Source organism: Paralichthys olivaceus, chromosome 5 (assembly GCF_024713975.1).
Source record: "Paralichthys olivaceus isolate ysfri-2021 chromosome 5, ASM2471397v2, whole genome shotgun sequence".
NCBI lineage: Eukaryota > Metazoa > Chordata > Actinopteri > Pleuronectiformes > Paralichthyidae > Paralichthys > Paralichthys olivaceus.
This window is the reverse complement of record NC_091097.1, coordinates 6,220,169-6,246,810: the sequence shown is the minus strand read 5'-3', so window position 1 is coordinate 6,246,810 and position 26,642 is coordinate 6,220,169. Positions and strand designations below refer to the sequence as shown.

Sequence of the window (26,642 nt, the reverse complement as noted above, 5' to 3'; positions counted from 1 at the left end):
CTGAATAATTAAAGAAAAAAAGAGAAAAGAAAAAGTAGAAACAAAATATAGAGTTTCCAGTGGTATTACAACTTTTATTTTCTGATTAACAAAGATAATAACGCTCCTATCACAACAAAGAATAGTAGAAAACCCTGAACTGCATTCTCGTAAACAGTTTTAATATGTTTTTTTCCTCTGGAGTTATGTTTTAATCTCAGTTTCTATATTTATGTATTATTTTTACTTTTATTTAACATTATCTGGCCGTTTTTCTTCTCCGTGTATCTGTAAAGCATGTATTACTATTATAATTATCAATATAAATATCGATTGACTAAGATATCGGTTACAGTCTTTTTATATTCTCAGTTTTCTCCATTTCAGGAGACGCCTGCATGAACTTCCATTTAACTCCTCACCAGATGGTGGCAGCAAATCTCCATGCCGCTGTTTGTCAACCATTACTGACGTTTACCACAAGCGAAGAAGAACAACACAAGCGAAGAAGAAACTAAAACGAGGGCTGGCCTGAATTGTTTTGAAAAGGTTCTGGCACGTTTTACTGCTTAATATCATTTTATACTTGTTGTTTATTTTATGTTTACACTTGTTATGTCCAGGAGTTTGACACGAAATGTTTAGACGTGTGAGACAGTGATAAATACTGTGATCGCTCTGCGTGCGCTGTTGTATGCTAACATTTAGCCACAGAGCTAAGTCACTGTTTACCGCTCATATTCACGACGTTTGAAGAATCGTGTGTGGAAACGTTACAGTGAAATCTACGCACTGACGCTGCAGCTCACGCTACGTGACGTTCAAACATTCAAGGAGTCGTTGTCTTGTCTCCTGCAGCATCATGCCGAAGAGGAAAGTTCGGTTTGAGGACGGGGACGGAGAGTTAGAACTGGAGGAAGAACTCCCAAACAAAAAGGTAACTGCGTCCCGATCAGGTGTTACTATGTTTCAATGGTAAACTCAGGATCTTTGTGTTTTAAATGTCGAGCACAATCAACGGGGATTATTAACATATTTATATCCTGCAAATTGTTTCACCGATTTCTGTCTATTAGAATTGTAGCTACGTTATTGAGTTTGATCTTTATATCTGATTAGTGAACTTACAATTTCATATGACGGTTAAATGCTGCAATTAACTTCATGCACAAGATCCATTGTATAGCCCCATACGTTTGTCAGATATGAGTCCAAAACACACCTTGTAGCCTCCTAAGGGAACTGCTTCTGTGAACCTAAGAATATACTTCTTAAGATAGGTTGCACTACAGTGTATTTAAAATCATGATTTAAAAAGTTGACCTGAGGTAAACACTTTCACATCATATCCATCTAACTTGACAATGTGCTCTACTTGCATGTCTTGTACACATTACAAAGATTATACCACGTCGTGATCCATGACGTAAACTATGACTAATTCATTTTGAAATGAGATGTCAAGAGTATCCAGACTAAACCAGCTGATGAATTTGTGTGTATATCTAATTTAAAACACAATATTACATTAAATATTCATCTTACTGTCTTTAATCCAAAGAATCTAAACCAATACCACCTTATCCTTAGCTATATAGAATGTGACCGCTCACCCTTTTCCATCTGCTCTAAAGCTTTGGTCAGTGATAACTGAGTGGGGTTGTATCAACCTAATTGAAACACTCTCTGCATGTTGCTTTGTTATAAAGTGGTTCAATAGAATTGTTCTATTGTTTCTAGAAGTGTTTGCATAAGATACACACCGTCCTGGACAATGTCTCCCACCCTCTCCATGAAGTGCTGGTCAAACACAGGAGCACATTCAGTGCAAGAATCAAATCAAATGCACCACAGAGCGCCACATGAAGTTATTCCTGCCTGTGGCCATTCAACTATACAACTCCTCCCTCTAAAAAAATCTGAGTCAACAGACTGGAGTCATTACAAGCACATTCATTTGCACTAAATATCCAATGTACAGTACGCACAATATTGTATATATTTCACATTATTATATTTTTATTTTTAATCTTATATGCTATATTTCTACCTTTCACTTGGAGCAGTTGTAACAAACACAATTTCCCCCTGGGATCAATTAAGTATTTCTGATTTCTGATTGACTGTTGCCCAACATAGTTTACAGATAGATTTCCTTTGAGTAGTCTCAGAATGTGCAGAGCCAAAACACTGCCTTACAAGTGATGTCCACCCCTGTCTGAATACCAGCGCCACATCTGCTGTGTTGCTAGCAAGTGTTTTTCAAATATGTCACGCATGAAAGAGAACCTGTGATAGAGACAATGATATAACCTGGCCTATTGTCACAGCTATCTAGAAGGCTATCATTCTGTTGGTTTGTAATTGTCACATGGATCCACGTGATATCTTCAAATCAATCAAGTCAAAACAATCGTCAGATGGTTACATTTAATATTTGTTATCTTTCTTTTCCTGTTGAACAAGACTTGTGAGGTCGTCACTGGACCAGGCTCCAGATTCAAGGGTAAACATTCCCTTGATAGCGATGAAGAGGATGAAGGTGAAGATAAAAGCAGCAGCAGCAAATATGATATTCTGGCCAGCGATGATGTGGAGGGTACGTCCTGTTAATTATTCCTTCTGTAACTATAAAGCTACATATCAAGAGCTGGTCTCATTTAATTTAATTATTATTTCCTTGATTATCTTTGTTTTCAGGGCAAGAGGGAGCAACCATCGATTTCGACGAGGGTGTTTCTATCACACCTTTCAACCTGGATGAGGAGATGCAGGAAGGACACTTTGACTCAGAGGGAAACTATTTCGTCAAAAAGGAAGAACAGATTAGAGACAACTGGCTTGACAACATTGACTGGGTAACGACATCCTGGGCACTATATCATCATGTTTGAAAACTTTCCAAGCAATCTGCAATAACATCTGTTCCTTTCTCCAGGTGAGAATAAAAGAACAACCTTTCAAGCAAAAGAAGAAAGGTCTTGCAGCTAAACGCAAACGCAGAGCAGGTGACGAGGATGAGGCAGAGGAAGAGAAAAAGAGAGAGGAGCAGCAGGCTGACAGAGAAAATGAGGAAGAGGAGGAGGAGGAGGAGATGGAGCCAGCTGAGGACCCCCTTGCATCCTACACTCAGCATCAGCTCACAGAAGCTGTGGTCGAACTGTTGCTACCCGGGGAGACAGTTGCCACGGCGCTCCGTCGGTTAGGAGGCCTTAAAGGAAGGAAGAAGGGAAAGCTGAGAGAAGAGAGCGAACCCACAGCGGAGACCAAAAGGGATGCAGAAAAGCTTGATAAGCTCACAGCATTAGCTGACAGACTAGTGGGATCTGGGATGTTCGAAATTTATCAGCAAACATATGAAAAACTGGCCTATTTGATGAAAAGCATGGGTGGTAAGAAACCAGCTGTGGGGCAGAAATCCAGCGGCGATGAAGAGGAAGACGAACTTGACATGTTTGCAGATAAATTTGATGAGACACGTGGCGGCAAATCAGAGGACAAAGAGGAGGAAGAAAACCGAAAAGGTTACACAGTGTTACTTGAGTATGATTCTCTTCACTTTCAAGATTATGCTTGTTTTGTTTAATTAAATGTTGTCCTCCTTCAGTGACTGATGAAGTGATGTGGGAGTACAAATGGGAGAATAAGGATGATTCAGAAGTCTATGGCCCTTTCACCAGTCAGCAGATGCAGGTATTTTCTTGCACTACCAATATTTTCTTGAGTTCGTAGAGAATACGAAGAAAGAACAAACTAATGTATCTTTCCTTTGTGGAAAAAGGTGATTTATATTGTTTTCTGTCACAATAAAGAAGCAAAGTTACTTTTTTGAGTCAAGGGCCAAAAGTCATAAGGATAATAACACTTTTAATATTAAATTTTTTGTATTATGCTGTTATTATACATTTAGATAGACTTTCATAGATTAAAGAAAAATGTGATGCTGAGCTATGCAAAAATTAAAAAGAAAAGACATTAACCATTTAAATTAGCTCAACGACTTTTTTCATTTTCTTAGTTGATTTTCTTAAATGTGATTTCCATCAGTGTCAGGTAAATGGCTTATAGTAGCAGTCCAGGGAATGAGATGCCAAAAATAGACCAATTTAAACTGGTTTCTGTCCAGTTGATTTGGTCCGAATCTTAGCCTGATGGTTATGATTACCAAACCAAGAATTTGCATGTGGGACACTATTGTTCAGCAGCAGCAAACTTAAAATAGATGCAAGTTCAATATGCGTACCTATATTGTTTGCATATACTTGATTGTGGCACTTGTTGAATTTGAGTACATTGTTTTCTCAAAACACAAGATGTTTGTTGGAATTCATATAGAGTATTTCTTTTGGCTTGGCTTTTCATCTCAATCAAACATATACTACAGAGGAAGAAATAAGGAGATTAGAAAACAGTGGATTGCAATTCTGTAGAGTTCAGATCAAAAATTGGGAAAGAGGTCACATCTTAAAAAGCTTTAAATGTGATGATGAATGCTTAAAGTTGCAAACTAATGTACCTTCAAACATGAGTAAATCCCATTATGTTAGATGACTAGATTATTGGCTTGCAGTCTGGCTCTACCTTTATCCTCAATCCGACGATGGGTTTTAATCTTCTTATTGTCTGTTTTGCAGGATTGGGTGGATGAAGGCTATTTCAGCAGTGGCGTTTACTGTAGGAGGATCGACCAGGAGGGATCTCAGTGGTACAACTCCAAGAGACTGGACTTTGAGCTCTATACATGATTCATGTCCACCATCAAACTGGCACAACCGTGACGATCGAATCAGCGTTCACGTTTCACTGAATTCTCCTGCTTTGAGCTTTTATCCAGGGCTGTGGCGTCAGATCTGTCGTTTAAACAGGAGCCTCTTTATGTCGTTTTTAAATAAATGATTCATGTATGTGGTGTTGCTATCTGCCATTCAGCTTCTTTCTTTAATTCTAATAGTTTATATGTCCATTCCACCAAGACATCACATTCTCAGTTATATTTGAAAGATTTTTAAAATAATTATTTTGCCATTATAAAGTATTTATGACTGGGTACTTACACTGGTATAAGGAAAAGACGCTACTACTGTATATAAACCTTACCATATGTTTTCAGCGGAGTAAAATTCTCACATCTTCAGATTTTCAAATACCACTTTTATTAGATTATAACTTCTTTGCATGTAGATACTGATACATCAGTGTTTCCTACAAGGACTATCAGAATTTGTTTTATTTTTATAAAATATTAAGCCAATCCAATTTACATACTGTTCTTTAAAGGTAGCCTTAGCCAAAGATATATATCTATAATTCAATCTGGACAAATTTCTAGTCAACCAATTGATTAGTTGATTGAAAATAAAGTAATTGGTGATGATTGAGTAATTTGCTTATGTCATTTTTAAACAAAATGGCCCCCAAAAACTATGTCATATACATATCTTAAATGTGAATACTTGGTGGCCTCTGAACTTTCTGTAACAGTTAACATAACATTTTAGGTTTTTGACTGAAAACCCATCACATAATGATTTTCCCACTCCTGTCTGAAATTGTATAGACTGATCAATGCGTAAATTACTAGAGAAAGTCATATTTGGACATATGGATAATGATGATATTTCATTAATAATGGAAAAACTCACCTTGCTGTAGGTTACTTGACATATTTACATACTAAAACGAATTTGATTTAAAAAATCAAACTATAATGAATAACCAGGATGCAGCAGTAAGTGATTTTGGCTCAATATGGAGGATCATAGTTGATATTGTATTGAACACATGTTAAACTCTGTTGATCATCCTGGAGTGTGGGGCCCCTGAGGAGTCCATCCTGGGGTGTGGGGCCCCTGAGGAGTCTGACTCGATCATTTCACTCACTTGATCTAATGGAGGTGTCTTAAGATACTGGGTCATCCGGGGACGTAGCGGAAGACCACATTTCTTACCAGCTTTTAAGTCTTCGTGCTCCTATTGGCCGACCTCCGCCTACGATCCCTCGGTGTCCTCTCTGATTGGTCACATTTCCACAGGCGGAAAGCGGGATCGCGTTGTGATTGGCTGATGCGTGTGACTGGTGGTTGGATTCGTAAAACGGATTCATCAGAGTCCCTGCAGGGCGCCGAGCGACATGTCTTGTTTACGGTGAGGATCGACCCCGCGGCCCAGCTCAGCGGCTCCGGTGAGTTTGTTCAGTGTGGGTCTCATTTAAAACACTCGTGTGGTTTCACCACGGGCTGAGATTAGACTCGCTTTCCCCTGAAAAGGCGTTTGGACGCTGGGAGGAATGACAGCTCCCGGCTACGGCTACTACCTGGCTCTGAAATTGTATGTACATTGACGGTGAATGTCGGCGTTAGCCAAACCATGCGATGTTGGCGGGGCGTCACAGTGGAGCTCTGCTAGCTAAACAAAACACACGGCTCGTGCTTTTTCTTTATAAAGTCCGCTGTGCAACTCACAGTAACATGTCCTGTTGCTAACGTGCACTCTCCTTTCTAAAACTTTGAATGTGAAACGGTGTCTATTCCAGCAAGTAGACCCCGCTCAGTCTGGGTCAAACCGCCACATCTTGTGAAAACATCAACTGAACCGACTGAAATGAGCTTGAACCAGATGTGTGTGGCTATTATGAGTCAGGTTAGTGAGCAAAGCTAACAGATGAAGCTAACTTTTCTCCAGTGATCCCAGGCTGATGATGTGACAATGACCTCAGTCGCTGCTTAAATCCAAAACATCTCATGCTGTTGCCTCCTGAGCGAATTACTGTTTTGATAGGGATTATTAATGATTATTAGTTTCATATTTCAGTCTACACCGTGGACTGTGATTAGCAAACAATCTTGGCTAGGCGTAAATGTAATTCAATCAATTGTTTTAGGAATAAGATCATTTATCAACTTAATGAAACACACTTATGCTCATTAAATTGAATATCTATGTGTCTATATCAATATGATTTCAATTCCCCAAGAATGGTCCCATAAGTACACTTTAGCAGCTGTATTGTGCCATTAATGTTTATTTTTTATCTTAATTCTTTGTTTTTCCAGCCTTTGTAACATATAGGACTTGGCACATGATTAATATTATTAACTATCAATATTTGATTTTCATCAGTATCAATATAACAAAGGTTCAATATATTGATATATTGCTTATGCATTGTGAAGCACAGTGAGGATGTATAATGCACTAACTAATTATCCTCAGATTTGTAAATTGATTTGCTGTTTATCAAGTGTTTGTCAGCAAGAAGAGTTTAAAACTACGACCTTCACTTCACAGGTCTAGCAAAAAACACTCTTTAAATTTGAAAGAATAATGTGGAACTATTTTGATAATCGATCAATCATTTTTCAGCACATATGGCAAACCCCTCCCAATTTCCAGCCCCTCAATTAGGAGCATTTCCTACTTTTGTGTGTTTTATGTGACAGTAAACTGAATATCTTTGGCTCTTGGACTGTTGATGTATAAACAACATTGGGACGGGTCATTTGGAGCTTTACAAAACAATGATAGTCAATCGATAAGACCCTGGTTATTTTACATGTGAATGTTGAAAAATAAACCATCAAGAAATTCTGTTTTATTCTTCATTTTAGAATTAACATCCATCCCAAAGGCCATACAAGTAAGTGAAGCCTAATCATTAAGACCTATTGTGAAGTGCTTTTACATTGATATGATACCTTGCATGTTTGTTTTTTCTATTGTTGTTATTTGCAGAGAAAGCCAGAGAAGGAGAAAGAGAGAGGGCAAGGGCACAGGAATGTTGACTTATCCCACTGACTTGCTCCCTCAGATAGTTTGTCCAATGGATGAAGATGCCATTCCCCACAATCCTTTCTGTAGTGCACCTCCCCACAGTGAACCTCCACCACCTCTCCTCCCCCTTTCCTCCGTCACTCCCAGGTATAGTTGTCCCGGCACCTTTTGCTTTCCTTTGCTGTCGGTGTATTTTTCCCCTTCTTGCTTTTTGGCACTTAAATAATTTATGGACATATGTGGTTAGGATTGCAAACACCTGTGAGTAGGACACACAATGGAAATTTTCATTACAAATATTTGGCGACATGCACACCACTATCTTTAAATTTGAAAACGCATCGACTTTGCTACAGATACACCTGGCATCCACACTACTACAGAGCTTTAGAGTTGCTAAAACAGAGAAGTTTGGAAATAGTGCTGGACCCGTTTTAGTTTGAAAACTCTGGGACTGTTTTTTTAGTCTGGAGGAAACTATGACATAGACACTTTGTACCACTTGCTGATTGGGTCTTTTTGGTCAAGACGTAGCCCTTGTTGATTCATCAGGCTCCTATCACATGGTCCCTTCCAGGGGTAGACAAAGATTGTTTAAATTTGAAAATGCTGTTTGGATGTAGTGTTATAAAACATTTAATCGTAAAATTATTATGTCTACTTTATTCCTTTATCACAAACTATCTAACCTATACAAAAAGCAAAGGACATTGTAAAGGGTCCATGTTCAGTTGATAGCCCCACCTCAGCTGAAGAAACGTTTTTTTAAATACTCAAGTGGCAGAATCTACTATTAGAACCTTATTAGTTTACGATTGGGTAGCAATGATCTTTAACATTATTACTACTTGTATTTATTCCTCATATATTGCCTCAGTATATGTCGTCTCAAGCTTTGATATTGAAAAATGCTTTTTTTGATACTGATGCATCGTGCATCCCTGACACTTACTGCTCTGCCTTTTTCCTCTCGCTGTATATTAAACAAGAAATGCTCCATGTTGACTAAAAGATTTGTCAAAAATCCCTCCAGCTGTACGAATGATGAAATATCTGGACACAGGAGGAGTGGTCGTATTCAAGGGAACAGAGCTCAAACACCTAAAAAGCAGAGCACCTCAGATGGTGAAGCGACTCCGCAAACATCTAGACAGAGTCCGTCCCCTGGCAAGAGACAAAGAGAGAGTGGAAGCATGGTAGAAGTTTAACTTAAAACAAATTTTAAGTATTTTTTTAGACTTTCTTGTGTAATAAATAGTCACTGCTCATGCTTTGCCTGTGCCTCTCTCTGATTTGCAGGTGCAAGTGTCCCAGTCCAAGCAGCTGAAAGTAGAATGCACACATGTATATCAGAAACAAAACAAGGTCAGTTTTATCATTCCCTGCTTGACGTTCTCTCATAGACCCTTGCTGTATCCCTGTAAGGTTCTCAATCTCCTTCTTAATGTCTGTCTGAATACACTTGATGGAGTTTGTTCTGGTGTTATAAGGCTGATAGTGTCTAATCTGTTTGTGCAGCAGCTTTAACATAGGCCTGTGTATGGCAACACTGGTGACCAGTACAGTGAGCAGGGTGTGAGGGTTAATTGAGTGATTTTAATCCTCCTTCATGGTCTGCTGCATCTGACACAGACAAGCAATCGAGTATGTGACCTACTAACGCACAGACTGTAGATACGAAAGTATCTTTATTGTCTCCTCTGTCCTTATCAGACAACGCAGTAGCTATAATAGCTTTATGTACAAGAACCTTCACAAATGACTGAATGGATAATTGTGTAATTTGGCTGAAATTAGCACCAAACTGAGTGCCACACATCTGAACAGGAGTAAAAGGGAAATTTGCGACGAGGCAAAAATAAATATGTCAGGGGCATTTGAACAATTTCCCAGTAATCATGATTGTGTGCTGCTTTCTTAAATTTTTATGAACAAGGTTTGGATAATGAGTTTATAATGCTTGTTCGTAGAAAACTGAATTTTTGAAATGTTTGTGTTTATTTTGCAGGATGGATTTGATATTAGTCTTGCAGCAGAGCACCAAAACTCGTAAGTGTGTGATGGCTAATTTGTTATTTATGTGGAGAAACGACTCACTATTATGTTATTTAAAAGGTCTAGATATTTATTTGTTTGATTTCGTAATAATGGTGAATGAGGAACTATAGTTGAATGGCTTTCATGACTGTGACTAACTGTGGTGCAGACATGGTTTGATTCTGACCCATGATCAAAAAAACTAAGTCAACGTATTCATATTGTTGAAGGTTTTCATGAACAAGGAACTTGTGAGTATTAGGAAGCCAGATTCTCACTCTTGTATTGACACAGTACATCGATGCTTTCATTATGGAAGCACTGATCTGACACTGTTATTGGATATTGGTCCAGTACTGACTTAAATAGCTGGGCATCATTGACAATGGGGCTGATCAATTCAACTCAGATATACAACGTGTTCGTAATACGTCACGCCTCAGCAGTGTTAGTGTTCACAAGCAGCACTTCAACCTGAAACATTAACACAGGGAGCAGAAGTAAATGTTAAATGTGCTGATCTGTTACTGACTCACATCGTCCTTCAAAGAGATTATGTCAGATGGAGAGTCTGCGTAGTGTGACTGGTTTTGTGCTTACATTCACCAGACTCATCTGTGGTTGATCTATTCATTTCATCGCTGTTTTTTAATTTTACAGTTATCATACTATAATTATAAGATGCACTCACTACTGTTGATGTTGTGTGTGGTATGCTGTGTGTTGTATGTTGTTGAGATGGATAAACATAGTTATTTGAATTTAATTGAATTCAGCGGCATACCTACCCACTGCCACACTCACTAATCTTAGCCTTAACTATAAACTCAAATCTGATTGAATTCAGCTCCTTGCTGATTGTGGGTAAACAAAAACATAGGGGCATGTGTTACTTTGTCTTCATCAGTGTCCACTTTAATAGTAGGACAGCTGAATACTGACCACAAATGTCTTGATCATGTTTAATATCACATGCGAGGTGAACCATATTATATTGTTCAGAACTTAAATAAGGAGCAGAGTACATTACAGGTTATCTATTGTATTTACTCTATCTTCCATTAAATGAATTACAACAATTCTCTTAAACAACCTGAGGAAAAATAACTCTACAAAATAAATGCATTTTAATAATTAATACTGGTATATTATGTTGTATCTGTCACAGCACATATATCAATATTGGAACTGTGAATAATGTAATTGTTATTTTTTTGAATATAATGACTATTCTTCCCCTTCTCCTTTTTTATTGTAGACAAAAAGACCAGAAAAGCTCCTGGAATGAACCAAAAGTCTCTGTTGCAGAAAATGTAGTCGAGCAGGTGGCTGACAACACCACACAGAATCCTGATGCTTCTAAATCTGACATGGGTTCATGGGGGGGCTTGGCTGTTGAACATGCTGTTGAAGATGTCTCTGCCCCAAAGGGGTGGGTCATCGGGCCATTGTTTCAGTCATTCAAGTCGAAGATGGCCAGTTTCACAGAGATCGTCATGAGTCCTGTTAAACTCTTCAGAGCTAATAGTCCCCCGCTGTCCATGGACCACGGAGCAGACGGAACATCCGATGATGAGCTGAGCAACATGTTTCAGCCAATAGGAAAAAGTGAGACTGGGAATCAGGAGGATGAAGTTTATCAACAGAGGCTTAGTAATGAAGAAGTTGCACAAAATGTGCCAACCAGCTCCCTTAAATATTCAAGAAAATTAATGTTTGACATGAACAACTCTGAAGAGGCAGAAGAATGTGCAATAACTCTTACAGAAAAAAACTTGCCTGATTCTGGGCCTTTGCAAGACATTCCCGGAACCTGCAGTGTCTCTAAACAAGTTTTAGAATCTGTTGGGTCAGTCGTCAGGTGCTCCACACTGTCGCAGGCCTCCCTCACTTTAAGTGCCTCACATGAATCCACTTTGAAGACGTCCAGTGCAGTGGAGGTGCAAGGAAAACAGGCTGTCCGTCCAAAACCACTGCTCAGAAAACGCACAGGAAATAGATCTGAATTTAAAAAAGTGATCTCCAAGCCTTTAACATGGGAGGTCAAAAAAGAACAGTCAGAACCAGAGGTCAGTGACGAGCAGCTTTCTCAAAGAAGCTCAGTCCAATCAAACAAAGCCGCCTTGACTCAGTTGTCATCTTCTTCCGTCTGTCAGCTTGACACAAACAGTCCTCAGCCTGATGATAATATTACGAACATTGAAAGTTGCAGCTTGGAGAGACAAAGCCTCTTTAATAACTTGAATGACAGTGCTACTGGAAGGACACTGAAATCCACGTTAGAAACTCGGCAGCTGGAAAGTCAGATAAACCCTGACACTGATGAAGCTGCAGGTGTTGGGCGCTCAAAGAGGGGGCTGAAACTTTTTCAAGAAACGGTGAAGAGGAAAAAACTGAAGGATTATACGTGTTCAGATGATATAAAAAACCAGAAGTCGTTAAAGGTGGTTGCAGAGAATGGCATATTAAGGGGGCTGAGACCACCAAGGAAGGAAGTTGGGTTAATGAATACCACTGTATACGGGGAAGAAACACTGAAGCCTCTTAGAAAAAGACAGGCTGCATCATCAAGAGCAAATAGGAAAGGAAAGGTTGGACAAGAAATGCTTCCTGTGATAAATGAAGCCATGTCAAACACACAGATGGAAAACTCCCCTGATGCTATGTTGGTTTGTTCACTGGATAAAAGCAGTTGTGTGTCAGAGAATCACCAAAATGGCAGCAGCAGGACGAAGCCCAGTGGCTCATGCAAAAGACTTAAAACAAGGTCAGGTTATGGTAAACCTGATGTGAACATTGACAGTATGGATCTGGAATCCACTGTGGCAATCACCTCTACTAGACAAGGGCAGCTAGAGCCGCTTTCCGACGTTTTCATCCATCCTGATAAAAAGCAGCTTCAGAGCAAGTGCAGGAACACAACCAAAAAACCAATAAAACGGAAATCGCCAATCCAGGCGAGTTCAAAGACAGAATCAGACAGCACTTTGGTTTCTAACCTGTCAATACAATCAGTGGTGCCCTTTGAACTCACACCCACAGATTCTAAAGCCTCTCCGCCCATTCATAGGGAGGAGATCTTGAAAACAGGACTGAACCGTCACAGTGAAAGACCCAAAAAGGCTTATAGAGGTGCTGTTAAATCTTCTGAGTCAAGTGAGACCCAGGAGTCAAAGCAATGTTTTGATAACCTTCATTTGATAACCAAAGACTGCCAGTCTAAAGGCGACAAAGGAAAAAGCACAGTGGACCCAGTGTATTTTGAAATGACGCCTTTTGAATGTAATCCCCAACCCGATTCTTCCCTCGCTCAGTCTCATTTAGAGTGTTTCGTACAATTAAATAAAAGGGTCAAGCGATTCACAGACGGCGGTGCAAAGAGTCCTCCTGTGCCAGATGAGGTGTTGCTCTCTCCCACTGAAGCCAGTAATCGCTGCAGCGTCAGTGTCTCTAGATTAAGGTTGAGTACAGGAAGAGTTAACATTAAGCCAAGGAGAGCAGATAACCAGAGGAGAAGGTGCAGAGTTTTGCGAAGTAGGACACGTAAAGGTGAAGAGATGACTAACTCGATCACAATGGAGGATGCAGATCTGGTTACAGGGGGTACTCGCTCGTCAGAAAATGACTTCACAAGGGGCCTGTTGCGCAGCTACTCGTGCCCAGAGATCCTCTCCCTCCACCTCTGTGACACGCCCTGGACGACGTCCGTGCATTCCCCACATCACAGCAGGACTCACTCGTCCCACCAGCATCAGTCTTCCCAAACCCCTTCTGTCCCTCACACCAACAAGTTCCTTCGACGAGCTCGCCGCCACACAGTCTGCAGCATAGAGGTGGAGAGGGAGATCGCTCCCTTGTGTCTTCGTAAGGAGGTGTACCCATCCAGAAGGTCTGCCCAGTATGACAGCGTCAACCACTTCCCTTGTGCCACACTTTCTCCCAGCACTTCCCTCTCTGTTCTTGCGTCCTGTTTCCTCTCAAGCCCACTGGCTTTCCTATCCAAGAAAGTTGACAGCAGAGGAGCCGCTGCCAGCCCCAGCACTTCCTGTCACATTTCCTCTCCCATCTCCTCTTTGCTGACGTCCCCAGTGGGCTCGTCCACAAGGCACCTTCCAGGATTCCTTCAAAGAAGCGACTCCTCTCTTGCTACCTTGGATTCTTGTATCAGGTAACACACTATTTAAAATCTCTAAAAACAAGATACCTCATGATAATGCAAATGATTCTCAGGTAGACTCAAACAGTCTCTGGTTTTATTTGTAGTGGAAATCCTCTGGAGTGTGAGACTAAGAGGAGACAACAGAGTGAGGAGGAGGACGATGGTGAAGACACAAGTTCATCCAGTCACGAGTATGAAGATGTTGGGTTAAGAGAGGAAAAGGCTCTGTCTGATTCTGAGATCAAGGTATGTACTAATTTACATTAGCATAAGACATTCTCACATGACTGGTGTGACTGTGTATGATTTTATATTCAATCCCCGTGGATTCCTTTATTCCTCTGTCTGTAAACGTGCACATTTGTTTGCATATTTAAAAACGTATCGATGGGGAGTGTGATTATATTTAAATATTTATCAAGATTCGTGTCAAATCCTGACCTAAATTGTATAACTTGAATTGTACTTTGTCAACAACATTTTGTAAAATAAGAATGAGATGAGGTTGGATGAAATATCAGTAATCGTAATAAGTTATTGTTTGGAGATAAGAGAAATGAATGACAGCTTAATAGTATTGAATTATTATTAGATATTGAGGTCTGAATGTAGAGATCGACAGTGGTTCATTGAGAGAAAACTTTATATTATGTTGCTGGTGAACAACAATTTGTAACTAAGAGGCTTCTATAGCACATTTGATTTTTTACACATAAGCCTTGCCCATTGTTTTACTGTAGATGCCACACTTGTTCCATAGTATATCTGTCAACAAGGATATTTTCAGTTTTATGATCTTTTATTTTATCACAGGTGGTGCAAAAGCGCGAGGAACGAGGGAAGGTTTCATCCATCAGAATTCGGAAAACTTTACCCAAACCTCAGAATAACCTGACACCCATGGGCCTACCCAAACCCATCAGGTATGTACTCCATATTCATTTTTTTAACTTAAGGACAATGTGTGATAAATAATAAAACATTACAAATTACATTCAAACCTTTTCTGGGTTTACACACTTTGTGAAACATCGGTAAGTCATTATCACCATCATCATTATCCCCCTCCATCACTTTTTTCAAGTGTATTCCCACCCTTCCTCAATTTTCTTTGTTCCTGTAAAGGTCTCTCTGCAAATACTCATTTCAGTTGCTCTAATTCTGTTTGTGTTTCCTTTCTGATCCACTTCTGTTTACCAAAGGTGCTCATTGTTGTCAAGTCAACAAATAAAGTGGATGTCACTTACTTTTTGACCCCTCCCTGCCCCATAAGTGCAAGAAGCAAGTTCAGACACATCTGTAAACAAGCTAACATGGCAAATTCTGAGGGAAGCAAGATAAATCATCATAACTCACATGTAAAAAGAAACATTTGGAAAATGGAAAATCTTGGGCAATGTAACCTAGATTGTTTCACTTATAAACAAACACTGGGTCCTACACAAAGCGTGCACTGGTTAATATGGGGTTTAAAGATGCAGCCTCTTGTGTTTAAGTGGTTAGATCATTTAAAACAAAGTCCCATTTTCTACACTCGCTCCCTTTAGCCTCAGTCTCTCCTCTGCTTCATATTAGCAAATTAACTCATTAAAGTAGGACAAGCTCCTAATGGATCACTCTCTGACCTACCCTTTTAAAGTGAATCTTTGTCAGTGTCAATACATGTCTGTTTTCCATTGAATACTTTCTGATCAATACTCAGACTGATAGATTTCCATTATGTTCCACTGCAGGCTGAAAAAGAAAGAGTTCAGCTTGGAAGAAATTTACACCAATAAGAATTTCAGCAAACCCCCCGAAAGGTAAGCTCAGCATTAGACACGTGCAGGTTGAATGATGCACATGGAGGACACATACTCCTTTTTTAAAGGTCCATTCTTAAATATATGCAGTTGATCCACATGAAATTCAGCTTCACCCCAATTTCCCTTTAGACTTTGGGAGAGTAAAACTTTATCAATGGCTCTATGCTGTGTTTCTACACATCAAGTGAAATCTTAAAAAGGCACAACCTTTTTTGCTTTCAGACATTTAGTGTGTTTAAATAAATTGAATTAAAACTTAATTACACAAACTGCAAATGTATGACATTGTACAAAAAGGTTTCAAAGAACAATAAATGACCCTTATCCTCACTAGAAGGCCCAAAATAACACCGTCGGATGAATTAATGACAAATGGTCCCAATTAGTCTGCGAATTGGAACTGTATACAGTGTACTCTGTTATTTCAAATATAATTATTGTGGGAAGAATGCAAGAATGTTTGTGCAGTTACACACATTCACAGCTGGGGGCATTTGCTGTGTACAACCAGTCTGACCTGCTGAGCAGCTGTGCTAAACAACAGCACCTCAGCGATGGTATCGAGGGAGGGGCAAGTACCCAGATTTTTCTGGTCACAACCCTGCACCTATCATGTTCTGATCTGTTTATTCTAATCTTTATATAGGTACACAGTTGTTGCAGATGATATGTAAGAAAGCAACATACCTTTTTTGATAAGCTAACAGGAATTAAGGAACCTCTGCAGTATTATTTGGGACACAGTTACAGTTTCACAGTCCTTAGTGAACAGGGGGCGGCAGGTGCATCAGCGCATACTTACCTGGCAACATACTCTGTATTGGAAATTAATAAATGTAATTTGTTCATTATCATTAGTCATTTGTGTCCCTTAACTTGCTGTACTGACTCACTGAATGGAATATGTCCCGTCTTTCAGCCGGCTGGAGACCATATTCGAGGTGCCTCTCAATCGCCGGAATGGTTCCGAGTCCTGGTTTGGCCAGAGACGTTTCAAACGCTTTTTAGAGTTCCTGGAGGTTGGTGAAGCCAGAAAACCAAAGAGGCCGCTAGTTGGTGTGGGAAAGGCCACGAGTTCATCTTCCAGGACGAGACGAGGGGGCTTCACAAAAGACGAGCCATCCCTCAGTGTGCAGGATGTGGACTCACTACTCTGTGCCAAGCTGGATCAGCTGAAGTTGTGGTTGATACATGATGATGAGAGAAAGACAGCTGCATCTACATCTTTTTAAAAAGTCACTGCAGTGCTGTTCATAAGACTCTTTCTAATGTATTTTCAACATGAAGATTCACATGCGAGTCTTTTAGCACAATCAGTGTTTTAATGTTGTAGTGTCATGTTTTTATTGAAGAATGGCATTTTTTATTCTTTACGATGTAGCCTGCAATTTGAAGAATAAGTCATAGCACCATAAATGTATTTCATCCCAGAAGTTATCAACATGCTGGTTTAACGCATTATACAGTAAGTAGCTTTATCGTCATTATAGCACTCAAACTACTACCGTCCGTTTCCCCTGTCCGCCACTTTACCTCCGCGGTATTCTCAATGTAAGCACGTGTATGGTATCACCGTATTTTTTCCATTTTGCTCCATCTCAGACTTCCACCTAGAGCATCGCAAATCTGCACAACCTCCCTCCCTCATCACATTACTGTAACGCTGTCTGGTTTGAAAGGCAGCCGTCTGTTAAAGAAGTGGTGTTGAAGCATAGTTGTAAGTTCTTTTATAAAGGCAGCTATTTTTAAAAGTTAAATGCTGAATATAACTTTGAAACATGCCAGCAAGAGATTTGTTTTGCCCTGCAAACCAATTTGACAACTACGTTTCTGTAAAGTCTGAATACAAATTGGTAAAATCGTTTTATTCTGCTCAGGGCCGACCCTGTTCAATCATACAATTATTTGTGTTTGTAAATTTATGGCTGAAGAGGTTTTTGTTGTATAAAATGTAACATGGAAGCAAATCAGCACTCCAGAGAGTGTTAATAGTGTCCAGATTCCACTGCTGATTGTGTTTTTATTACCTGTGGTTCTCTCTGGATTGTTTTCTGGTGTCTATATTTTTATTTCAAATGTATCTTCTTGACAAATTTAATTTTCTTCTGCCAAATTAAAATAAAGTTGCCTTAACTGTAAGATTTTGTTTAAATACATGTTTTGCAGGCATATGTATTTGTAAATGTCGCTGTTTCTTAGGTGGGCACATCAAGATGTTTCAAACATTGGAGAGCACTTAAGTTTTAGTAATTTTTATTATAAAATTGTCTCTGTTACATGTATGTATATGGTACAGCATATTGATACATTCAATATTAATAAACTTAATACACTTACAATGCAATAATGCCAAGATAATGTTGGTACAACAAGAGCAGGGTCTCCTAATGTTCTGACGAAGCACTGCCATGATCTCTGCCTTTTCATATTTACAACAGACCCAGTCCTCCATCAATACGTTTGTTATGAGTGTTAAATTGTAATTGCAATTAAAATATTAAGGATTGGGTCATTACTTAGGAATTTCTAATCTTTGATATATGTGTCAAGTTGTTTCATGTCTCAAACTATCAGCAATGTTAAATTTTGTATGGTGATTTCGATTTGTCCATATATATTAAATAAATATTTCAGCGTGTAAGAAAAGCTAAATTGTTAACACTATTTTCTTGAGTGGTTTCTTTGTGTAAAATATGAGGATGTATAAGCAGAAGCAGAGAAGGAAACCTGGAAAGCAACACACGAAAAGCTATAGCAGTGTTTCCTTTTGTGTTGCATGTAAATACCAGTTTCTTCACGTCTCCGTGTTTTATAGCATGAGCACCCAGTCCACTGTCCAAAGTCAGAAAGAGCCACTCCGTCTGTTATTGTCCATAGAGGTTGAACAAAGTCAATCAGTTTTTCAGAGTTGCAAGATATGAGACCAGCGCCAGCAGCACGGGGATTGAGGCCAAACAGCAAAGCCACACTGCGATGGACCAGATGCTTAATTTTCTTGCCTGTCTTAAAAACATTGCTGCTTTCTCTGGATCCGCTGTTTTCTCAGCCTGTTGGAGTGAAATCAAGACAATATGTTGTGTTAAGTTAGGTTATGCAGTTATGTAGTTTATCAAGTCTAAATCTGGTTTTATGAACATAATTTGACCTGTCGACATTAGTTTTACTCCCACAGACCCCCCCCTGCTATACATTTTGAAAATGTGTTTCCCTTTTTAAATATTTATTTTCTCTTCTGATCTCATCACAACCCAACATAAGGGAAACTGATAATCATTCCTCTAACAAAAATTATATCTTACATCTTTAAAGGTCCATGTTTTTCAGAATGGACGCACTAAACATCTTTTGAGTTCCTATGACAACTAAAGGCCACCACAGGTTCTCTTTCATGTTTGGAAGGGAAGGGTGAGGTGAGGGGTTTACAGCTGCAACTTGCAACTTCACCACTAGATGTCACTGCACTCTACACACTGAACCTTTAATTTAGCCTTAAGGAGCCGATATTGATCAAAAAATGGCCCTATCATATGATTTCATACAAGTGATGTCATCAAGAAGTCAAGTAAAGTCATGCACCATGTAGTTCATCACATTATATAGGACTTTAGGCATAAAACAAACTATAGACATAAAATGTATAGATCTATGTTTCATATCATAACACCAGGGTAATATATGGAACATGTTGTTTTCTCTCTTTAATCTATTTGAAAAGGTGGTCCTCAGAACATTCATAACAATCAGAAGTGGGCCTTGAGTTACAAAAGGTTTAGTACCCCTGCACTACATGACATCATCATAACAATATATGAAATATAACTAAGCACTCTCTGATTGGGGCATATACAGCTTGCACAGGGTCTGCATCGGCCCCTGATGCTTTTCATTGAACTTGTCTGACTCAGGATGCTGGAGCCTCATACAGCTGAACTGAGGAGGAGTGTGACCTCTGCAGACGCTGTGCAGGACGAACTAAAACCCCTCTCAGTGCACATGAGGGCATCCAGAGCACATTGAATTCACCAACATGAACTGCATGAGCTGTTTCTGCAGAGGTAGTGAGAGTGAGCCTGGCTGCAGGACTTTAACTGACGACATTTCATTTTCTCAACATGAGGAATGTGCAGCTTTAGGCTTTAGACACTGTGACTGACAGAGTGAGAGAGGAAAAAAAACAGGAGCAGAAAAGAAGAGTGAGACAACAAAGCACCTTGACTGAATGTATCAGTGCTTTGATCCCGATGCAGGAGATCCCACAGATGATGCTGCAGACGGCCAGTTTCCTGTGGTACCTGTCATCACAGCAGGCCACGGCGTCTCCTTCATTGCTGCAGACCTCTACTCTATCTTCAGCCGAACCTGGCGTGGTGTTCAGTGGTTCCATATCCATTGCTACAGACGTCTGAGGTATTTGGTTCATCTCTGAAAAACATAGCCCATGTTTTTAGCAATACCACAATTCCTAAAATCTCCTTATTTGAGTTTGTAAAAGCACAGAAGAGTTTTGATTCCTCTGCATCGCTGCTTTGTTGCTTTCTCAAATAACTCAAGTATTCAACTCAATAATGAGTTTCCTTGTTTATCTGAGGACAAGCTGTGTGTAGGTGAATGTTTATTTGATTACAGGTATTTATGAATTTAGTGTTCCACGGATTTTCAGAACAATGCACATGACCTCACATGTATTATGACTCATCTGCCTCATGGATCGTATTTTATCTATTTATATTGCTGCTCACATTCTGAAAATACTATGACAGAGTACTGCTTTGTTACAGTAGTATGACTCCACATTGATTGACTGTACAAAGTAACAAAACTCCCAAACAGAGGGGCCCCAACGAGGCACAAAGGGAAAACTTTTATTTCCACTTTCTGGCATCCGCTCATGTGCTATGTTCAACTTTTGTTTTCAGTTTCACCTGCCATTTAATATCGCTTCACCGAATGAGACAATTTCAAACAACTCTCAACACATCCTTTGAGAATATTCAGTATAGCAGTTTCTGTGAGTTCCCGGCATGAAGCAGAAAGTACCCTGAACATCCACAGTTTAAAGCCTCCCCACAAAAATAAAAAAATACACGGCCTGAGAACCTTGTGTCTTTGCACTTTGAACACATCGAAACCTCCTCTTTGATTAAAAAGCTGTCATGGAGAAATGAAAACATAAAATGCTAATTGATCTTATCTCTCTTTCAACCACGCTGGCATACTCTGAGTGTTTGTCACTGAGTGAACAACAGCGTGTGACAAATGCAGGGCTGTGAATCATTTGTGTTGAGAAACTTCTGGTTTGTGTCTTCAAGAGTTTCTGTTCTTTAAACGTACACGACACAAAAGCTTCACCGATAAACCACTCATAAGGTTTTTATCTGACAAAAATGAGTTAACAATGACAACCTGACCAGATGTCAAAACACTATTAAACCTCCAAAACCAAATTTGAACCTTTAAGTACAAACCTGATCCAGTTTGAACGGCACTGCACCGAATCCGCTCCTCAGTCTCAGTCCACAAGCGTTTCTTCGGTTTATCCAGTGTTTTACAGGATAATATTTAAGCCTTGATATTATAGTTGGCAGGTGAATCGTCCTCTTGTCCCCAGTTTAAGGTGACACCTGCCACATGAGGGTTTTCTTTTCTTTTCTTCGTTTAGTCAAGAATTCCACATGTGCTCATCCAAACACCGCTCCTGCCTCTGTAGTGGGAATGACAAGCCGAGGCCGACCTGTCCCTGTGTCATATAAGTTGCTGAATGACAGGATTGAGAAGTGGGGGGGGTGAAACTGTGTGAAACCTCCACGCCCATTTGAATGTGGTTGGCCTTTTTCTTTCTACCCCTCCCACACAGATTTGTCAAACCCTTTGTTCAGATGGTTATATTATATTCTGTTCCTTGAGTCAGAACTTCCTCTCTCCTTCGTTCGCCGTTACAACTTTTCCCTCGTGTCTTTTCCTTACCACATTCCTCAGGACCCGGGGAAAGGTGTGTCTCCACACGTCTTGCCTTGGGGTGAAACTGCCACAGTCTCGACTGTTTGCTAAGTTCATGTTGGAGTCGTAAACAAGACACTGCATGCTCTCTTTTAATGCTCATTACTACAGAAAGAATCCCTCCATCTTTCAAACTCTTGTACTTAATCCAAGGGGTCGGACGAGGCCTCTTGTTGTGCTTAAGCGTTAATAGTCACCTGCCTTCCCTTCGCTTTGATACCCAGAGATAAGAGACAGAGTGTTAACTCCACCTTGGCGGTGTGATTGATGAATACCAGACTGCATTTTTTCAGTGCTGACGTCACCCATTGTACACTGTACCACCTCATGCACAGCTGGGTCTTCCCTCATGGAGAACAGCAAGAGCATGAGGTCTGCTGTGCTGTTTCATCCTATCAGCTCCTATTGACACCCAGGAACCAGAAAGACATGACATATTTCTTGTTACCTACAGAATACTCAATGATTTAGTAACTTTTACTTTGGCTAAAACAAATATTTTTATCTTTGAGCATCCAGACAGCAAACTATCTATCTCTACTGGTTATTCTTAAAGGGGGGTAGAGGGGGTTGGCAATCCCAGCTGGCATTGGGTGAGAGGCAGGACACACCCTGGATGAGTCACCAGTGTGTTGCATATAGAGACAAAACCATTCACGCACACGTTCATTTCATGCATGTCTTTGGACACAGTAGATAAAATGCAAACATTGCGACAACATGTAAACTCCACACAGAAAGGTCCCGGACAAACCAGGATGGAAGCTTCTTGCTGTGACATGGTGGTTACCCCTTGGCCTTGTCTTCCATCAACCAAGAGTTCAAAACCAAGTAATGATTTCTAATATCTTACCATTATTGTATACCCTACTCAAGTAAATAGATACATACATACTTAATAAAGTGTTAACACTTAATTAACAATTGTAATAATTCATTTTGAAAACATATATCACTGACTGTCCGTCTTTCCCCAAACGTGTTGAGAGAGAGATATTTTATATTTTGATATCATACATCATGTATAATAAATATGAATGTAGTTATGACCCCGTGTTTCTTCTTCTCGCTTCCTTTTATGTGTAGTTTGATACTTTTACATCACATATATTTATGGACTGTTCTGACATTTCATACATTATTTTTCATGTAATTAAATTAAATTGGAGATTTTTGTATTATGGTTGTATATCTCTGTTTGACTGGAGATGCAGCTGCACATTTCGTTGTCAGAAATAATAATCATTTTAATAATGAACCTGTTGTTTGAAATGTTCGACTCTCAGGTCACGTGCATGTTGGAGCACCGACTGTAACTCTCTCCACCAATGAGCGATCCCCAAACTGTGAAGGCGGAAGAAAACACGGAAGCAACACGGACACGTCGACTGGCTGCGATAAAACGCGTGTGCGGTCAAAATGAACGCTCGCTAAGCATTCCCCGGTGTTTGTGAGACCACAGTGTTGTTCTGTTTGTTAGTTTATTCACATTCCGTCTGTTAGTTCCGCTCCCAGCTGCCTGAATGGAGAAGGACAGCGAGCTGCTTCTGGCCACAGAGAGATATGGCAGCGCGGGCTCCTGGAGGTATTCAGTGAAAGATGGAGCGGTAGAGAGAAGGAGAGAAGGCAGTGAAGGTGCTTCAAGAACAAACTCTATCGTTGGAGTGTTTAAAGTAAGAAAGATTTACTGCATGTCCGCGTCGAAACACTGACTCTTCTACTGGTTGCTGACATTTAAATCCTTGGATTTCAGAGCGTGTTTCTGCCTCAAGGCTACCCAGAGAGCGTCAGTGATGACTACCTGCAGTACCAGTTCTGGGATACAGTGCAGGTACATCACAAGATCCACTGAGAGCTGCATCATCTCCATCAACCCCCCCCCCCCACCAGACTGAAACTCTCCCCCCACTCTCTCCTCTCTCCCCCCTCTCTCCTCTCTCCTCTCTCCCCCCTCTCTCCTCTCTCCCCCCTCAGGCTTTCTCCAGCTCTCTGTCTGGGACTCTGGCCACTCAGGCGTCTCTCAAGGGGGTCGGTGTTGGAGACCAAGAGGCCACAGTGGCTGCAGCCACAGTCACCTGGTTATTGAGAGGTGATCCCTTTAAAAAAACAAAACCACACTCAGCACACCTCCACCGAGGGCCCCTGTCTCGCTACATAAAGAAAGTGATTGGCCCCATTGTCCATACCCACACTAAAACCACATTTAAATCTGCTAGATTTTTTACTTGGAGCCACACCAAGTTGCACAAACTCATAGATATCAGTTCTCAAGATATGGTGGAGATTTTAATAAGATCCATGAATCATTTCCTCTGAAATTTCTGAAAATGTCAAAAAAACTATTCCTCGCTCTACATCTAGATCCACAGTGAAATGTATTCAGTTCTTTCCCTCCTACCACCAAGTGTGGTGGACATCTGTAATCCTTCTGACACACAAAGAAACCAATGGACAGCCTCTTAGTCGTAGGTAATCAACCATTAAAATGACAGTCCTCTCGGATCTTCACTGCATCTTGTGAAATTGTGTTCCCCCTGCAGATGGGACGGGCATGTTGGGAAGAATCCTCTTCGCCTGGCAGAAAGGGTACGCTCATATTTGTGCTATTAATCTATTCAAACAAAAGCTTAACAAGTGTCTCATCCTTTCCTGGTGGAATGTCTTTGTTTCTGTTACAGGAGTAAACTGGACTCTGAGGCCAAAAAATGGAGGTACTCTATGGACGATGTACAGACACTGTACCTTGAAGACTTATGGAGTCTAAACATTATCGTAAACCCACTTGATGTCACAAGTTCGTTGCTGTCCTCGTCTTTCCAGGCTTTTTGCTGATGTGCTCAATGACACTGCCATGTTCATGGAGATATTGGCCCCATACTTCCCTGCTTTTTTCATCTCGATTGTGTGTATCGCTGGGATATTCAAGGTGAGTTTAAATTAATTTAGTCATCCGTGATTAATGATTAAAAAACTCAAAATTACTATTTCTAAAGCTGAAGAAGTTGTAAGTTACTGAGAACATGAACTTTAAATCTTAATGGTCAGAAGTCAAATTTGACACAAATGATGATTTTCTTTGTGGTGTTAATTATGTAATTAATGTGTTTTTGCTGAAAACAACTGAGCTTATGTGTTTGTCTTCTCTAGTCCATTGTTGGAGTTGCAGGTGGAGCGACCAGAGCTGCTTTGACGGTTCATCAGGCACGCAGAGACAACATGGCCGACATCTCTGCCAAAGATGGAAGTCAGGTACTTTCTTTCCAAAAGTTTTTGTCTCTCTGTTCTGTTTGATAACCCTGCACCAGGACCTGAAAACCAAAAGATTCATTTGATTTATGTTCAAGTAAAAATGTTTCAAAAAGACTGATTATTCTTTTTAATGTTTTTTTATTTTCCCAGGAGACGTTAGTGAACTTGGCAGGACTGCTGATCAGCTTGATGCTCATTCCCCTCGTCACTAATAATCCAATGTATGTGTGAATTCATTTGAACTTGAAATCACGAAGACATTTTAATTATATTCCGGAGTCTGTTGCTTCTTTAATGTCATCTCCCTCTGTCCTCATTCCCTCCATCTGCCCCCTCAGACTGACTCTCAGCCTCTTCTTCCTCTTCACCATCCTCCACCTTTTTGCCAATTACAAGGCTGTGCGTTCGGTTGTCATGGAAACCTTCAATGAGGCACGGCTTTCAATCGTGTGGCAGCAATACCTGAAAGACAAAAGAGTCCTGAGTCCACAAGAGGCCAATCAGAGAGAGACAGTTTTCTTTGGTAAAATAAATTAACCCACATTTCCTATTGTAGTTGCAAAATGTTATTTATGCACATTGAAAATTATTAATTGTGTTCCCCCCCCCCCCCAGAGTTTAGGAAAACAGTGCCAATCAGACTTGGAGTGAGGCTACAGGAGATTGTGCAAAGGTAATTTCATCTACCAGTTCTTATATGAAGAAAAAGCACACACAGTAAAAGTTGAGAAAGTTTTTAACTTACTATTTATTAGCCCAGAAGATCTTCAGATGGCTTTGTGGAAAAAGAACATGCCTTACCTCTTAGGAGTGAGAAACGGTACGTCAACGTGAGATGACATCTTTCTTCACTGACAGAAATTGTGTTCAAGAATCGTGTTAAATACTTTGAATGTTTTTAAGTCTCCTGTCGTCCTTCCTCAGGGTGTGTATGTGTTTGTTTGGGACCAGAAGCGTCGGTACATGATGAAATCAGAGCAATGTGTCATGCTGTGTGGATCAGCAGCAAGTTAAGCCCTCCAGCTTCCAAAGAACCTGTTACACAACAGCAAAGTGAGTCATTATGGCACAGTTACAGTAGTAGAGATGCTTCAAGGTTACGAATGTTAAAACACAGCAAACTTGTTTTTTTAAAGGTCACTGGGAGATGGTGCATGAGAGTCACAAGCTGATTGACACTACTTTTAATCCGTTTCTCAAAGGTGAGTCCACACAAAACAGTTTATAACTACCAGTAATCAGCGTGATCTTGTATATTTTAAGAATCATGAATCTGCTCAAATATTTTCCAGGTGTAGAAGCTGCAGGATGGGACACGAAACGAACTCTGCTGGACTGGGATGAGTGGAGGGTCACGTGGAAATCTAAGAGCAGCTGAGCTGTGAGGCATCTGCAGCCAATTGTCACTGTTTATATCACATCTAATAAACAATTATATTTTCATGTGCATTCTGTTTGATTCAATCTGTGTCAATGTCAGTGTGGATGATACATTTAGAAGGAAATCTATATTTTGTACATTCGTATTTAGATTTGTTATGAGTTAATTAAACACAAAATTGTAGAATCAGAGAGCAAAAGTCATTATTTTAATTATTTATTGAAAAAAACCAAAAAACAATTCCATCCGCCAGAGGACGGGGGCG

General features: G+C 40.1%; 3 protein-coding genes and 1 long non-coding RNA gene across 5 annotated transcripts; 3 read left to right on the top strand and 1 right to left on the bottom strand.

Annotated features, from left to right (window-relative positions):
* Positions 1-405: 405 nt before the first annotated feature.
* On the top strand, positions 406-4,888 carry cd2bp2 (CD2 (cytoplasmic tail) binding protein 2). Its single transcript, XM_020094117.2, has 7 exons — positions 406-528; positions 838-916; positions 2,446-2,578; positions 2,680-2,837; positions 2,918-3,503; positions 3,587-3,672; positions 4,614-4,888. The coding sequence occupies exons 2-7, from the start codon at positions 842-844 to the stop codon at positions 4,722-4,724; spliced, it is 1,149 nt and encodes a 382-aa protein (XP_019949676.2). The 5' UTR covers positions 406-528; positions 838-841; the 3' UTR covers positions 4,725-4,888.
* A 1,143-nt stretch (positions 4,889-6,031) lies between these two features.
* prr14 (proline rich 14) lies at positions 6,032-18,414 on the top strand. 2 transcript variants are annotated; one of them, XM_020094670.2, is made up of 11 exons: positions 6,032-6,160; positions 7,587-7,615; positions 7,787-7,896; positions 8,783-8,945; positions 9,049-9,114; positions 9,758-9,798; positions 11,045-13,954; positions 14,050-14,191; positions 14,759-14,868; positions 15,679-15,747; positions 16,670-18,414. In XM_020094670.2, the coding sequence occupies exons 1-11, from the start codon at positions 6,043-6,045 to the stop codon at positions 16,980-16,982; spliced, it is 4,071 nt and encodes a 1,356-aa protein (XP_019950229.2). In that variant the 5' UTR covers positions 6,032-6,042; the 3' UTR covers positions 16,983-18,414. The 2 variants fall into 2 exon arrangements, with proteins under 2 accessions (XP_019950229.2, XP_019950230.2); XM_020094671.2 differs by having other exon boundaries at positions 6,053-6,160; positions 7,711-7,896.
* A 4,009-nt stretch (positions 18,415-22,423) lies between these two features.
* rusf1 (RUS family member 1) lies at positions 22,424-26,443 on the top strand. Its single transcript, XM_069524737.1, has 15 exons — positions 22,424-22,578; positions 23,034-23,420; positions 23,501-23,578; positions 23,722-23,836; positions 24,288-24,333; positions 24,426-24,458; positions 24,568-24,673; positions 24,895-24,996; positions 25,147-25,217; positions 25,335-25,519; positions 25,612-25,669; positions 25,752-25,816; positions 25,921-26,049; positions 26,133-26,198; positions 26,289-26,443. The coding sequence occupies exons 2-15, from the start codon at positions 23,271-23,273 to the stop codon at positions 26,372-26,374; spliced, it is 1,290 nt and encodes a 429-aa protein (XP_069380838.1). The 5' UTR covers positions 22,424-22,578; positions 23,034-23,270; the 3' UTR covers positions 26,375-26,443.
* Positions 25,121-26,031, bottom strand: LOC138407684 (uncharacterized). The gene is made up of 2 exons (XR_011241011.1): positions 25,798-26,031; positions 25,121-25,458 (listed from the first exon to the last, which is right to left on the bottom strand). It is a non-coding gene; the product is annotated as an uncharacterized lncRNA (long non-coding RNA).
* Positions 26,444-26,642: the final 199 nt, after the last annotated feature.